At 45.3% G+C, this 16,501-nt stretch overlaps 1 protein-coding gene across 1 annotated transcript in view; it reads right to left on the reverse strand.

Annotated features, from left to right (window-relative positions):
• GUCA1B (guanylate cyclase activator 1B) overlaps nt 1-15,552 on the reverse strand; it is a 40,346-nt gene extending 24,794 nt beyond the window's left edge. The window contains exon 1 of the mRNA XM_083171063.1: nt 15,083-15,552. Within this exon, the coding sequence (XP_083027189.1) occupies nt 15,083-15,283 (201 nt within the window). The 5' untranslated portion in view covers nt 15,284-15,552. The remainder of the gene's footprint in view (nt 1-15,082) is intronic.
• Nucleotides 15,553-16,501: the final 949 nt, after the last annotated feature.

The following is a 16,501-nucleotide window of genomic DNA, read 5'->3' on the forward strand; positions in this document are numbered from 1 at the left end:
AGAAAGCAGCAGGTTACCACTCTTCAACACCTGTTTCCTATCAGTCAGCCTGAAGCTGTGTACACACAGCGGCGATATATTGCTGTGTCTCCTTTTCATCATGACCAGAGATGGTCACTGATGAAGAGGAGACTCTGCCGGGGGAGCCGCAGAGGGAATCAGCTGGTCGCAGGAGCGACCAGCGATCATAAGGGGGGCTAAAAACGGGAGTGCGCACCCAGCGATTTATCACCAATGCACACTCCAATAGCTGGCAATATGGTTGCCCAGCAACCATATTGCCAGCGATAAATGCCCGTGTGTACGCACCTTGAGAGAGGACTGCATTCACAATGCATACACATTTTCTGTTGCTAATTCCCCTTGCACATGTGCAATACATAAGGTATGCATGCGCAGTCGTTTGATTTGCAAATGCTCTATTAAGTGATCCAAGCTGAATTAGCCCCTTATTCAGTAAAATTTCCTCACAGTCCTCATTCCCTGATTCAGTTCTCATCGCTTTTTTCTTAAAGTTTTAATTTCATACATATTCAAATACTAATTATCATAATTGCATACATATACGTAACTACAATTACTGTACTCAAAAAATATATATGCACTGACACTCACATGTGGCACCCATAGATAAAGCTTTATTGCTGTAAACAGCTACAGCTTTCAGCAATGCATCATACAAGAAATGGGTGACGTGCATGGTTTGTGACCTTTGTTCCACTAGATGGCAGCCTAAGAGTGTCAGATTTATTATCAACATGCCTGTCAGCAGACAGTATTATTATTATTATTATTATTAACAGTTACTTATATAGTGCACACATATTCTGCAGCGCTTTACAGAGAATATTTGAGCATTTACATTAGACCCTGCCCCAGTGGAGCTTACAATCTATATTCCCTGAAAGTTGTGGTTGTCCGCACAGACTAAAATCAGTTTCTTTTAGTTCAGTGTTTCCAGATATATGTTTTTTATTTGTTTATTTGGGTATATAATCTATATCTCTTTTGATTCTGGAGGTGCTCCCTGGGAATATATTTGCGAGTACTAGAAGGAAGAAGAAAAGGATTCCCAATTCGGGGCACTCATTCAACTAATGTATACTGTTTCTGTTGAGAGTATCCACCGACAAATGAAAGATTAAAATATACCTTTTATTTAAATTCTTTTAAAATTGCTGCAAGCCAGCGAAGTATGAACAAACAAATATTAAGTGCAAATTCAGTAAAGAGAAAAAAATAAAGTGATTAAAATATTACACTGTGTTGGTGTTGATTACTCTGTTTATGTAGCCACTTAATTATGTTTCCCAGTATTACTGTATTTGCAAATAAGTTGCTAAGTATTTGAAATAATGTTTCTGGGAGAACTCTTAAAGATACTGTTATACAATATGTCCACAGTTAAGTGCAATAGTGTGGTGTCAGGGCTGTATTGTTAATTGCACTTTAAAGTATACACACTATCCAATTTATTGTTTCCACATATAGGGAAAATATAAGTGAAAAATTACTCTGTCAGAGTAACTGTATTTATTGTTAAATGTTGCTGTTAGTAGATGTTTAGTACATAAACAAATTAGGTACTTGTGTATTATGACGGCGCCCACGAAATCGGCCGAAAATCGGCCGCAAATCGGCCGCAAATCGCATGGAAAAATCGGATGCGATTTTGCGGCCGATTTTCGGCCGATTTTCGACCGATTTTCGACCGATTTTTCACTTTTTCTGGCAAATTTGCATGCTGTTCCATTATTGCACACCTTGCACACCCCGATTTCCATCGTAGTGCATCGCATGCAATATAGTGGCATGTGATGCATGCCATGCGATGCATGTGAAGCGATTCGATTTGTAATTGTACAATCACCCTGATGGGTGCTTACAATGTTAAATGCACCGCCATTGTTAACACCACCCCCACTATCAACGCCAACCCGAAGCGTGGCGAGCGTAGCGATCCCGCGAGGGGCGGCGGTACGCGTCCTCCGACCTTTTCATACCCCCACTATCCACGTCGGCGAGGAGTTGATTTTAGATAGTGTGGCGAGCGCAGCGAGCCACCGAGCCCGAAGCGTGGCGAGCGTAGCGAGCCCCGCAAGGGGACGCGGAATACATGTAAAGTAATCCGCGTCCCCTCGCGGGGCTCGCTGCGCTCGCCACACTATCTAAAATCAACTCCACGCCGACGTGGATAGTGGGGGTATGAAAAGGTCGGAGGACGCGTACCGCCGCCCCTCGCGGGCTCGCTGCGCTTGCCACGCTTCGGGTTGGCGTTGATAGTGGGGGTGGCGTTAACAATGGGGGTGCATTTAACATTGCAAATCACATCGCATCGCATTTAATTGTACAATCAGGGGCATTTTCCCGAAAATCACATCGCATACCATCGCATAGTACCTGGGGGTGTGCAAGGATGGAATAACATGCAAATCATCAGGAAATGGCCGAAAATCGGCAAAAAATCGGCCGAAAATCGGCCGATAAATCGGATGCGATATCGGATGCGATTTGGATTAAATCGGGCGCCGTTATAATACACAAGTACCACAAATTATTGCATTGATGTACTATCGTGGTGTCACAGCAGCGGTGTTAACATTTGCACCTTTTTACATTCCAGGGTACACACTATCCAGTAGGTTGGCCCCACGTGTGGTGGAAATAATTCACTATATTTAGCAATTATTAATTGTTGCTGCAATTATTAATTGTTGCTGCAATTATGTAGCAATTATCAATTTGACATCTAGCGTGTAGATAGCTTCATATATTAGTACATTCTCATGGTGTCAGGCTGTGGTACTGTTCATTGAATCTTTATTCACTCTGGGGTACACACTGTCCAATCGGCTATCCCCACATGTAATCGGAGTGAAGTCAGTGGGGAGCGCTTCTATCAAAATAGCAGTGTTTTACACCGGTTATATGTTAGGGTATTATGGTAATATGGACTGGCACAATTGCATGAATGTCTTCATAAATTGTTACAGTGTTAATACACTGTTCAATTTATCAGCTCTATACGCAGTATAGGCAGTTTCCAATGAGAATTGCTTCTGTCAGAATGACAGTATTCTGCGGCTATTACGTATCGTAGCAGAGTAATACAACACATTATATATATATATATAATTTAGGATAATCCCATCATAACACAGTGCAATTTGAGGTTTTTAAAATAAGAAAGAGAGAAAGAGCAGCATCACTCCTTAGGTAGTGGAGTGAGCTGCCTGCCAATGCGCATTTCGCGTTAGCTTTTTCATAGGCCAATGAAAAAGCCTATGAAAATACACTTACATGCAAATACTTATTTGCAAATACAATACTGGGAAACATAATTAAGTGGCTACATAAACAGAGTAATCAACACCAACACAGTGTAATGTTTTAATCACTTTATTCTTTTTTCTCTTTTCTGAATTTGCACTTAATATTTGTTTGTTCATACTTCGCTGGCTTGCAGCAATTTTAAAACAATTTAAATAAAAGGTATATTTTAATCTTTAATTTGTCGGTGGATACTCTCAACAGAAACAGTATACATTAGTTGAATGATTTCCCCGAATTGGGAATCCTTTTCTTCTTCCTTCTAGTAATCTATATTCCCTACCACATGTACACGCACACAAAGACATTCTAGGGTTAATTTGTTGGGAGCCAATTAGCCTACCAGTATTTTTGGATTGTGGGAGGAAACTGGAGTACCCAGAGGAAACCCATGCAAGTACAGGGAGAATATACAAAATCCACGCAGTTAGAGCCATGGTGGGAATCGAGACCATGACCTCAGTGCTGTGAGACAGTAATGCTAACTATAACACCAGCCGTACTGCCCTTCGTATTTTAGTTTTACACCCTGGGGTGCCTCGTGGGAACTTGTAGGGATGCCCTCGGTAGGTGGTCTAGGGCCAATTCAATTTATTTATGACCTATGTAATAGGTAAAACCAGTGCTTGCAGCAGCTTCCAATCAACAATATACATACAGTATATCTAGTCTCCGAAACACTGCCATCTGCTGGCAGAGAGTGAAACTTCATCTCTTTATTACACATACACAAACACAAAAGAGAGCAGACTAGCTTTCGAAGCTTATGCTTCGAGCGAGCTTACTAGTTTTAAAATATGTGGATAAATAGAAGCAAATCCAGACCCTCACCAAATAACTGGCCTAAGGATGACATACAGTATAAGCATATAAGAATTTCAGAGCAATTGTACTGGCATTGTAGCAATGACTTGCACTGGTAGATTTGGTTTTGCAGTTGAGTTGCCAATCATGGGGGGAGATTCTCTAAGAATTTCCGCCCCCCTTAGCCTCTCTTTGCATTTATAATTATCGCATATGTTCTAACATATGCAATAATTATAGCAAAGGACAGCTCTTGCGTTGAGAGTCGCCGGGTTCCAGCAGGTCCCGGCGGCTCCCCCCTCACTCACACACCCGGCGCTGCTGCACTGGGCTCTCCTCCTCCCTGCACCCGGAAGAGGATCAGTGCAGGGAGGAGGTCACAGGTCCGGGCAGCACAGCTCTGTGCTGCCCAGACACAGGTGAGGGGGGAGGGGGCGATGCGGGCGACGGGGGGTCGTTGAGGGGCGGCGGTGGGATGCGGTAGAAGCCCATTGGCTTCTATGGGGCATTTTTCTGGCGTTGCCCCCCGCCGCGGTAACCCGGCGGGGGATGCTTACAGCATCCCAAAATGCGGTAAAAAAACAGATAACGGGGTTTTTACCGGATTTTTAGCTTAGAGAATCTCCCCCATGGTGAGTTAGGGACCTATTCATTTAAAAATATTTTGCTCATGTGAAATAAAAAGGTTAGTTGTGATAAATATTTAGACCCTCAATTTGCATGACCCATCGGTATTTATAATAAATACCATATGATCCTTATTCAAACATTGCAACACTTGTATTTCATCTCCTATCTGATTGCTACAGAGAAGATGGACAGTTCTTAAGGTGCCCATACACTACTGCGATGTATCGCAGCAATGTATGGGCTATCTGACCCCCCTGAGCCGCCCAGGACCTTCCTTGGTGGCAGGACCACATGTGATACATTGCATGCGCTCCTTCACATGCGATGTATCGCATGAAACCAAACTCTGCGGCATCGGGAGGGGGACCGAGTCAGAGACCGGCCAGTTATCAGGTCCCACCTCCGGCTCAGGTGCAATGTGCCAGAGGAGGGACATCAAACACAACCATTTTGGGCTGATTTCTGAACCCAAATCATACTTGTGTACGTGCACCCATAGATCAAGCAGCTACCGCAACAAACACAGGCTAAAGTTATCAAGCAGTGTATTACCTTGTGCAGTGGTTCCCAAACTGTGTGCCGTGGCACCCTGGGGTGCTTTGGGGGACTTGCAGGGGTGCCCTGAGTTGGTGGTCCAGGACCAATTAAAGTTTTTTATGTCCATTATAATAGTCAAATTATGGACAGAAAGAAGGGAATCCTGTCCATTACCACATAACTGATCCTAAGGATGAGATATAAACACAATTTATTTAACTTAATATTTGTTTCTGACTTTCTCAATGAGAAACCTTTAGCCTAGGGATGCCGCGAAAATATTTCTGATGCTTTGGGGTGCCATGATTCAAAAACTTTGGGAACCCTGACCTAGTGCTTTCTAACCAATGTAGGGGTGCCGGATGAGCGTCCAACATTTTGAATTCCAATGGTTGTTTTTCAAACAGTCGGGATCCTGACTGCCAGGGGCTATTTTCCCTCATGGGGGTCCACGACCCCCATAGGGGGAGAATAGAACAGGTGGCAGGAGCAGCAAGCTCGCAAGGGGCTCCAAAGTGCTCGTCCACCTGTCGGACTATTGACAGTTGGTATTCTGATGTCATAGAAATGTACACATACCACGTCCGATGGAGCTCACCACTGGTGGTTTATAGCTTAACATTATTACATTTACTAAAGGGCGGTTTTTCTTTCTAAACTTGAATTGCCTTTGATCCCCATTAGACTAGAAATGACAACCTGCCATAGCAGTTTCTACATGGCTGCAGTTTCACTGGTTATTAACAACACAATGCTATTGATGTCACCACCACCACCACATGCAAACAGTATATCATACCTTTCAACTTTTTTGTTCGCAGTCGTGGGCATGGCCTCGTGGAATTGGGGCATGGGTTCGCGGAAATGTCTGTGATTGTGAGGCCATGCTCCCATTTTGCTGCTGTTGTGGCATGGCCAGAGCTGTGAGGGCTGCTGGCCTTGCCCCCAAACCCTCTCTAATAGTGAACAGAATCAGATGCTGTGTGCATACGAGTTGCAGAGGAGACTCCCAACTGCCCCCTCACTCCTGCGGGACACTGCTGGTCCTGGGTGGGATGCCAGACAGTCCCCCAAAAAATGTGACTGTCCCGTGAAAATTTTGACAGTTGGGAGGTATGGTATATTTACCCTGGCATCAAACTTTTCCTTTGATGGGAGATATGTTCAACTAGTGATTCAGAAGCAATAGTTTAAGGCGAACAGCCTGGGTAAGCTTACAGATGGAGTCTGTTGAAGGGACAGGATCCCTCATAGGGCCTGATTCTCACAGCCCTGCATGGTCCCCTCACTTTTGCTGCCACAGACATGCCGGGTCTCCTGATCCCGCAGCCACGCTGGGTCTCTTGCACCAGCAGCCGCATCAGTCCCCTTCTTCCTCATCATCGCCTAGTTTCTCGCTCACACAGACAGGCAAGTACCCCTCCTCCGAAAGCAATGTCATCCGCCCGCAGCAGCCCCAGTTCCCATCCTCCCGCAGCAGCGTTGTATCCCCTGCTCCCGCAGTCACTATTTAAAAAAAAAAATCTGACAAAAAAAAAAATCAAGAGGATGGCTGCCTGCCGAGCCATGCCTCAGACACCTGCCACCCGCAAGAGGTGCCGCCCCTAACAAACCTAGTGACAAATCCAGCCCTGCAGAGAGAGATACATTTGCGTGAGTTATTTTGTATCTGTGCAGAGTAAATATTGGCTTCTTTATTTTCACACTTCAATTTAGATTCAAGTTTGAACACACCCCAACCAAATGTAACTCTCTCTGCACATGTTACATCTGCCCCACCTGCAGTCAGAGCCAGCCTCAGGCATAGGCATACTAGGCAATTGCCTAGGACAGGGGCGGGGAACCTCCGCAGCCAGTTTGCCTGGACTGCCTACCCGCATACCTGCCTGCGATACATGTTGGAGGCAATGCGCCAGCCGGCCCACCCGCCCAGTGAGATAAGGGGGATATCTGTGGAGGTGACATGCCCGGCGCCCACCAATCACTGCGGGCTGTGGAGGGGACGCGTCTGGCGCCCGCCAATCATTGCGGGCGGTAGAAACTAGGAAGCTCTCGCAAGTGTTGTGATGCGCCCGCCATGCACTGCATGGGCGGGAGCATTGCGAGAGGAGTCCAGCAGCCGCCATCACGCTGTGTAGCCAGAGCTAATGCCTGATAAGAAATAAAGGTAAATGGTGGACGGCGTTAGGGACACCTCCATTCCCTGCTGCTCTCGGCTCATCACTGTCCCTGGATGCCTCTTGCGCTGCTCCTCTCACCCAACCACCCAGTGACCGGCAGCCTCACTCATGCCGACCTCCCTTCCCCAGTGCTGCATAATCAGACATAATCACATAAACCTGTTTGGTTGTGACACCTCCACCCCCTTCCTCCACACTGTCACTTTTTATGAATAAATGACAACCCCTGGATCTATCTGTCATCCATATCACCCTCACACTGCTGTGCATTAATTAGCCAGCCCTGTGGTGTCTCTGCAGTGGTGGGCAGAACTGTTACGTGTATGTCCGCATGTATATACTGCTGCATGTATATACCGCTGCCCGTGTGTATAATGCCCACATGTATATACCATTACCCGTGTGTATAATGCCCAAATGTATATGCCTCTGCCCGTGTGTTTAATGCCCACATGTAAATGCCACTGCTTGTGTGTATAATGCCCACATGTATACGCTGCTCTCCGTGTGTACAATGCCCACATGTAATTCCTCTGCCCATGTGTATAATGCCCACATGTATATGCCACTGCCCATGTGTATAATGCCCACATGTATATGCCGCTGCCTATGTGTATAATACCCGCATGTATATGCCGCTGCCCATGTGTATAAGGGTGCCGGACGACTCACCGACAGTCGGGATTCCGACAGTCATTACCCCGACATCGGAATCCCGAGTGCTCCCTCGCGGGGGTCCACAACACCCATAGAGGGAGAATAAAATAGGTGGCGAGCGCAGCGAGCCACTGTGCCCGCAGCGTGGCGAGCACAGCGATCCCGCAAGGGTCTTAATTGCGCTCCCCCCCGCTGTGCAGTCAGGATTCCGACGTCGGGCTAATGACTGTCAAAATCCCGACTGTCGGTGTGGTATACCACCAGTAGCGCATGCAGGGGGGGTTTCTGAGTACCCAGAACCCCCCCTAGGAAAGCGGAGGGTCCCCTCTTTCTATGGGTACAAGAATTTTTAAAAATCAGCCCTGGGGAATCGGAGATATCTGACTTCAAAGCAGTGGTCCCCATCCAAGCCTGTTAATTGCTCTTCCCAGTCAGATATTTCAGGTTCTGTCTGACAGAGTTTTTCTGAGGATATATTCCAAAAGCTGGGACTCTCTCTAGTAGCTTGTCTCTACTGTTCCCAGAACCAGAGATATCAGCCTTCCAGCAGCTGGTTACTGCTCCAGCTCCACACACCTGGTATGTAGTTTTATATTCTCGTTGGCAGATTGCTCTGCCTCCTGAACTCTGATCCCCTAGTCCCCAATATCATTTGGTAGGTGGGATTCTCTAGTTTTTAACTCCATTAAATAATCTAAGAAATCTATTTCTGGGAACTGGAGATATCTGCAGTCAAGCAAGCTGTCCTCCCACCAGAAAATTATGAATAATAAGCCCACTCCACTATACACCCCTGCTCTGCGTATTAAAATCCTCTACCACCCTGGAAGTTATGTATCACGGCCCCTTCATTCAGCCCAATGCCCCCTTCTCCCACCATCTGTGTAGTAAAGGGGTAATTAGTGGAAATTACTGATCCAGGCCCTACATGCTGAGCAGTTGATATAATACCCCCTACCACCCACGGGACATCAAAGCTTCCCCCACTCCTACCGCTGGAGGATCGGTAGGTGCCCCAATACATTGCTATGCCCAGGGGTCTACACTGCTCTTGACGCCCCTGTATATGTATGTATGTATATATATATATATATATATGTATATGTATATATGTGTGTGTGTGTGTGTGTGTGTGTGTATATATATATATATATATATATATATATATATTTTTTTTTTTATTATTATTATTATTTTTATTATTATTATTATTATTATTATTATTATTATTTATATACATTTGGTCTATCTATAATACTTTAACTGACCCGGCATATACTGAGTCACCTAAGTGTCCATCTCCGTGCTTTGCTCCGCCCCTCTGGAAACCCCCTTATGAAAATCCTGCGTTTGCCCCTGACCACACCCGTGTATAATGCCCACAGGTATATGTCATTGCCCGTGTGTATAATGCCCACATGTATATGCCGCTGCCTGTGTGTATAATACCCACATGTATATACCGCTGCCCATGTGTATAATGCCCACATGTAATCCCGCTGGCCGTGTGTATAATGCCCACATGTATATGCCGTTGCCTGTGTGTATAATGGCCACATGTATATACCGCTGCCCATGTGTATAATGACCACATGTATATGCCACTGCCCATGTGTATAATGCCCACATGTAATACCGCTGCCCATACGTATAATGCCCACATGTATATAACGCTGCCAGTGTGTATAATGCCCACATGTAATACCGCTGCCCGTGTGTATAATGCCCACATGTATATACAGCTGCCCATGTGTATAATGCCCACATGTATATACTGCTGCCCGTGTGTATAATGCCTGCATGTATATGCTGCTGCCCGTGTGTATAATGTCATTTTTAAGTTGATATTTTTTATATGGCCCCCAAAGAATTTTATAAATATCCAAATGGCCCTTGGTAGAAAAAAGGTTCCCCACCCCTGGTCTAGGGCATCGGCCTATGCCTAGTGGCGGCAGCCTCCCTTACCATTGGTAATCAGTGGGGGCCCAGGGCAGCCATTTGTCAGCGCATGGAAGGTAAGGGATTTGGATGCCTGGAGCGGGGCGGCATTTAAGTGCTCGCTAAGCAACTAACAACCGCTGCTCAAAATTAGGGAGCCAACCTGAACTAGGCCCATAAGTGATAGAGACGTGTGTGAGTATTAAGTAATACAGGCTTGTGTGTGTGTACACATATAAAGTATGTGTGCGTATTATGTGATGTGTATGTGCGTATTGTGTGTGTGTGTATTATGTGATAGATGTGTGTGTGCATATTAAGTGATAGAGGTGGGTGTGCTAATTTTACAGTGCACATGACCAGTAGCAGCTCCTCCTCCTCTGAACCTCCCACCCTCAGCTCACAAAGCGGTGAAAGCATAGTCACAGGTTAAGGGACCTCACTGCCAGCAAACATAAGTAGGTTTAAAAATAAAAAACTGCTAGCAAATAATGTGGGCCATATGTGTAAAAAACATTACTTTCTGGCATTATGTGCATAAGAAGTTATATTACTGTGTTATGTATTTTGCATAAAGATCACGGATTCGGCATGAAAAGCCGGCGGTCGGAAACCCGACGTTCAAAATCCCGACGCCGGAATCCCGAACGCCGAAATCCCGACAAGGGGGGGGGGGAACGTGGATCGCCCCCATTGCTGGCTCGCTGCGCTCGCCACGCAGCGGGCCCGGAGCCTCGCTACACTCGGCACATTAATTTATTCTCCCTCCGAGGGTGTCGTGGACACCCACGGGGGGAGAAAGTGTTGGGATTTCGGCGTTCGGGATTTCAGCGTTCGGGATTTTGAACGCCGGGATCCCGACCGCCGGGTTTAAAACTGCATCCCAAGATCACTACTGAGTTGTGTAATGTCAACTAGGAGCGATATGGTGGGATGTAAGGTGTATAAGGAGCAATAAGGTGGGGTATATTGTGAATAAGAAGTGATACATGTAATGGAATTTGAATAAGGGGCGATATGGTGGGATGTAATATGAATATGGAGTGATACATTGGGGTGTAATGTGAATAAGAATCAATATGGTGGGCTGTATTGTGAATAAGAAGTGGTACAGTGTTTTGTACTGTCAACAAGGAGTGATACGGTGTGGATGATATCAACAAGGAGCAGTGTGGTGTAATGTAAAAAAGGGGCACTATCTATGAGAAGTATTGTGAATAAGGGACACCAATATGTGACATAAAATGAATGAATGAGACACTTTCATAGATAGAATGTGACGAATGTTGCAGTAGTGTGAGGTGTCATTTAAATATTGGCCACTATTGTGTGGCCACCTGCCTTCCCAGCAAGGACATGCCCCTTTTTGGCCTATGAGAATTCAGTGCGCACTGTCCCTGTTTCATATATGGGGCACCTAAGCTCTTCTTGGCATAGGGTACCAAAATTCAGTTTGATATTATGGGTGAGGGGGGGTGTATGTTGCTGGCTGCTGAACTGTGCTGCTTGGTGATGGTACTTTGCTGGGAGAGGGTTGCTCTGCCAGAGGTGGTACTAGTTTCATTGCTAGGTGGCACCAGCCAAAATCTTGCCTATGGCATCAAACTGGTTAGGGCCGGATCTGCCTGCAATGCACATGGTTTTGTCCATTAAAGAAGGAATTTGCTTTTGCCAACCAACCTAAATCACCGCTTTACTAGCTGCAGTCTTGTGTAACAATGACTGTAGAGGCACATGCTGAATAGACATACCTCCCAATATGACCCTTTCAAGGAGGGACACAATGCTCCTGGACTTCTCTCTTAATTTAGGATTGCCATCACCTGTTTTGCATAGGTTAAGTGATAAGACAGGCATTTCACCACAGGTGATGGTAATAATTAATTAAGAGGTAAGTCCAGGAAAAGAGCATTGTGTCCCTTCCTGGAAAGGGTCATGTTTGAGAAACTCTGACTTTATAATATGATGGGGGAAATTTACTAAGATCGAATGGGTCCAAATACACGTATTCATACCCATTCGATGTGAAATATGTCCGGTAAACACTGGCTGCTCCCCTGAGAATGTAGGCGTGTCAATGCTTGATTGGGACAGGCGGCTGACATCACATGACATTAGCATCCGCAGTGAATTCGGCCATCTCCGGCCAAGATAAATGGCCTATGATGTATTAGCGTACGGATCCACTCTCATGCAAAGATGGGGATTCATGGTGCGGGGTGCGGGCGTTTGGCCAGGCAGCGGTATACGTTTACCTGTTCAATCTCTCCATAAAGGCCACAGTATATCTTACAATGTTTACAGAAGGAGTTTATTAGTTTCACAATCATAAACAGGGTTATAATGATTACTGAGGAAATGTTAATGTTCACACCCTGATAAAACATTCATTTTTAGCTTAGAGAAAGATAAAATTGTGAATATTAAAATGCCTAATTCAGACCTGATTGCAGGACAAATTTGTTCTCAAAATGTGCAAAACCATGTGCAGTGCAGGTGGGGCAAATATAATATGGGCCTGATTTAACAAGGTTTGCTAAGCAGTGTATATTCGCTGCCTAGCAAGCCCATAAATGCTGCCAGCCGCCATCCAAATGGCCGCTCCCCCCCGCTGAATCCTCTCAGTATAATGCAAGGGGATGTACACAAACACATCCTCTCGCATGCGGCAGAAGGTCGCCGACCAACGAATGATTTCTCTCCCCTTCTAAATGAACTTTTATTTCCATTGGAGTCTGCCGAAGAGGGGGCATGAGCTGACGTCCTTTTACGTTAGCCACCCACCCCGAGCAGGCATTGGCCCACCTGCGTTTCTCTGGGCTGGTGTCCGCCCCTGTCCGCCCTCTCCCCTACGCGTACGAATGCCTCGTGAGTGGAATGCTCCCAAAGGCATTCGCACAGGGGGTCTGCACGTGCGCAAATATGCGCATGTGCAGACCGTCCGCCATCGAAATGGGGCCCCATCCGATCTCTAGTGAATCTATGTGCAGGGAGAGCTAGAGTTGGGTGAGTTATATAGTATCTGTGCAGGGTGTATACTTGATGCTTTAGTTTTAAACTGCAATTTAGATTTCAACACACCCCACCCAAATCTAACTCTCTCTGCACGTTACATTTTCCCCACCTGCAGTGACCATGGTTTTGCCCATTTTGAGAAATTAGCCCAGCATTTTATGTGCGTCACTGTTTCAGGTGATGAGCAACGGAACTATAAGTCAGTTTATACCGAACTGTTATTTCCCAAAGGGAGAAAAATCATTCCTTGGTCGGCTACCAATGAATGATTTGTCTCCCCTTTGGGTGCATGCAAGGGGATATGTTCTCATACACATCCCTTCACATGCTAGCGAGGGGATTTGGGCGGCAGGGAGACAGGCGTTTGGTGGGGTGGCAGGTGGAGATTACCTTTTCGCTATGCTTCAAGTGTAAGGCAGCCTAGTGAACAGGTCTGAAGTAGGCCCAAAGTACAAACCATTTGGCTCCTAAATGTCAGTTTTCCAAAACAGCCTGTAAATGTAAGGCAGAAGCTGATTGGCTAGTACTTTGTCTCTCACAAGTTTAGCACTTTCTGAGCTTTGATAATTACACGCATTAGCCACTGCATGTAATCAGACATTATTATATTGATAAATGCACCTGAGTGTGTATGAAACATCATAGAAACTTTTTGGGGTTTACCAGTTGTAATGGCATCAATGGCACATATACAGATGTAGCAGCTGTCATTCTGCAGGGGTCTGTTGGACAGATCGGCAACCGCCAGCCGCAGGAAGGGGATGCTCGTGCACGAGATGCTCGCTCGTCCCCTTCCCACGGAGCTCCCCGTCGGTCCCTGCCGCGTCCCCGTCACTGTCCGCTGGTCCCGGGCCGCGTCCCCACGCCCGCCCCCCTCCAACCCTGCCATCTCCCTGAAGCAAAGAATGACAGGGTTCGTGTCCCCCGCTGCCTGAAAACTGTGACTTGCGTGCGTGTGAGATGCTTGCACATCCTAATGCTGCCCATACACTTATGTAATCGGATTTGATGCAAACTTTTTGCACCATAAGATGTGATATCTTATGGTGCAAAAAGTGCCCCATTTCAACACCCGTTGTCGCATGCCATCTTGCGATGGCATATCGGGTGATGGAAGAGGGCAGACGGCATCCATATGAGTAGTATAGCGCTGTGAAGGAGCGCTAGCAGGTGGTGGGGGGAAATTGTTTAAAACACTGGGTGGCCCTCTGATTGACTGAGTGAGGCTGCCCTGTTTTAAACAGTTTTTTTTCAAATTTGGCCGCCACTGCTAACCACCGACGCCCACTAATGCTCCTTCACAGCGCTAAAGTACCCAGATGGACACCACCAGCGGTACTTCCGGCCCCCCCTCCCAATCCCTACACCGCCGAAAGCAGTGGCATAGCTAGGTTTTGGGCGCCCCCCACCTTTAATGAGGGGGCGCCTCCCCCTGCCGCCTGGTCACTACTGTGAATGGCAGAGGGTCAGTTACCAGGTGGCAAGCTCGGGGATGGCGGCCCCGTATGTGGTGGGTATTTCTGAGTCAGGACAAACTTGCCCTGGTTGCCCAGAAAAACCCACTTCTCAGGGAGATTCAATTCCTATTGTATCTTCAATCAATTTCTGAATCCTTCTCTTTAGTAGAGTTCCCAGCAAGGATTAAAACATTACATTAAGGACCAGACAACTTTTTCCCCTACCTGCTTGGACAGTATCTACCTCATTAATTTAAGAAGAGTTTCTTATATAGTGCAGCAAATCCTGTTGTACTTTTCAATTGGAAACAACAGTGACAAAACTGGGTAATAACAGACAAACAGAGGTAGGAAGGCCTTGCTCGCAAGCTTAAAATTTATATTTGTCTTTCATATAGCAAATGCTGCTATGTACAGCACTCCATTATTAACTTATTTATCTTTCCCTCCTCCTTCACTTAATAAACTTTACCTTATTCAATTTACCATTGATATTAATATGTATCAGAAAATGGTAATAAAAAGAAAACTCACCCCATTTTTATCGAAAGCTCTGAACATATGTTCCACGTAGTCTGCTGCTTCTTGATTGTCTGCTACACCGAAAAATCTCTTAAATTCATGCATAAAAAGGGTCCCGCTAGGACATTCTACTACAAACTTCTTGTACCATTCCTGGAGCTCTGCCACATCAATTTCCACTCTGTCAGACTCCTCGCTGAGGTGTTGTCCCATTTTGAGAAATCCCTAGAACACCACTGATCTCTCTCTCGGTCCCTCTCTTTCTGCTTCTTCACCAAATAACCTTACAACCTTTTCTGTTTATTCACAAATGTTCCAATGCTAATATGCTTCCTCCCATTTGCTTTTGTTCTCCCACCTCCGCAAACTGAATTCCAAATGTTTCTTGTGTTCTTGTCTTGTGGAAAGATCACACTAAATAATTATTGCAAACGTTTTTTTTTCCCCTCAATTTAGAAGTAAAGTAAGTAAGAAATGATTTATCACATATGTTCCTGTTGGATTTCTTCTGTAGTATAAAGGAGCTAATATGTCCCAGAGAAACAGAATTCCTTAATATCTTCTCTTGATCTTGATCAAATTGTTCTCCCAAGAGCTTCTTTTATCATTCATCCCTTTTCATTGATTTCCACCTGAGATCTCCTAAAGGAAAACTGGATTTAGAATTTCTATAAAAGCAAATTTTAATATGCAGTAATAGTACAGTTTTTATCTATTCTCCTATACTGCTCTGTCTGTTCTGCACAGGGAAACACAGTGGAGGGGGCTGACTTATTAGATTAACTACAACATGTGCTGTCAGGTACAGATAAGAAGATCTAAGACCATTAGAAGATTCTCATAAGGACCTGGTACTCATGACATGCCTTAGTTAAAGGTACAGTACAGTACAATGCAGTATGACATCATTTTCTGCAAGTTTGTGTATTAGTATTGTATGGGGCACTGAAGCGGTTTGCAAAATTAAACTGTGGGAACAGATTTAAATTTGGTACCGCAAGCATCTCATGGATATGTATTATTTGCAATACATATGGATTCCCATATGTATCTGAAAAGGGTCTGAAACAGATAATAGAGATAGCTACTGCAGATGTGGGGCACAGCAATCCCCATTCTATGGGGCTTCAATGTGCCCAGCTTCAAAACGCTTAACTTAGTAGAGCACATACCCGCTAGGGAATGTCATCAATAAATGGTTTACCTATAGAAACCTATTTGCTTCTTTTTCTTTTAAGAAGCCCTGAAGAGGGATCTCAAGGATTCTTCTCTGACCCCCCACCCCCCAACTTGCACAAACATAGAAGAATGGCCGCACTTGCACAATTGGCCATTCAAATTAATCTTTTAAAACAATTTATTTATTCTGTGGACTCCAGGGATTACCACGGAGGTAAAATTATATTTAAAAAAACACTCCATTTTGCATGA

This window comes from Crinia signifera, chromosome 2 (genome assembly GCF_055691185.1).
Source record: "Crinia signifera chromosome 2, ASM5569118v1, whole genome shotgun sequence".
Lineage (NCBI taxonomy): Eukaryota > Metazoa > Chordata > Amphibia > Anura > Myobatrachidae > Crinia > Crinia signifera.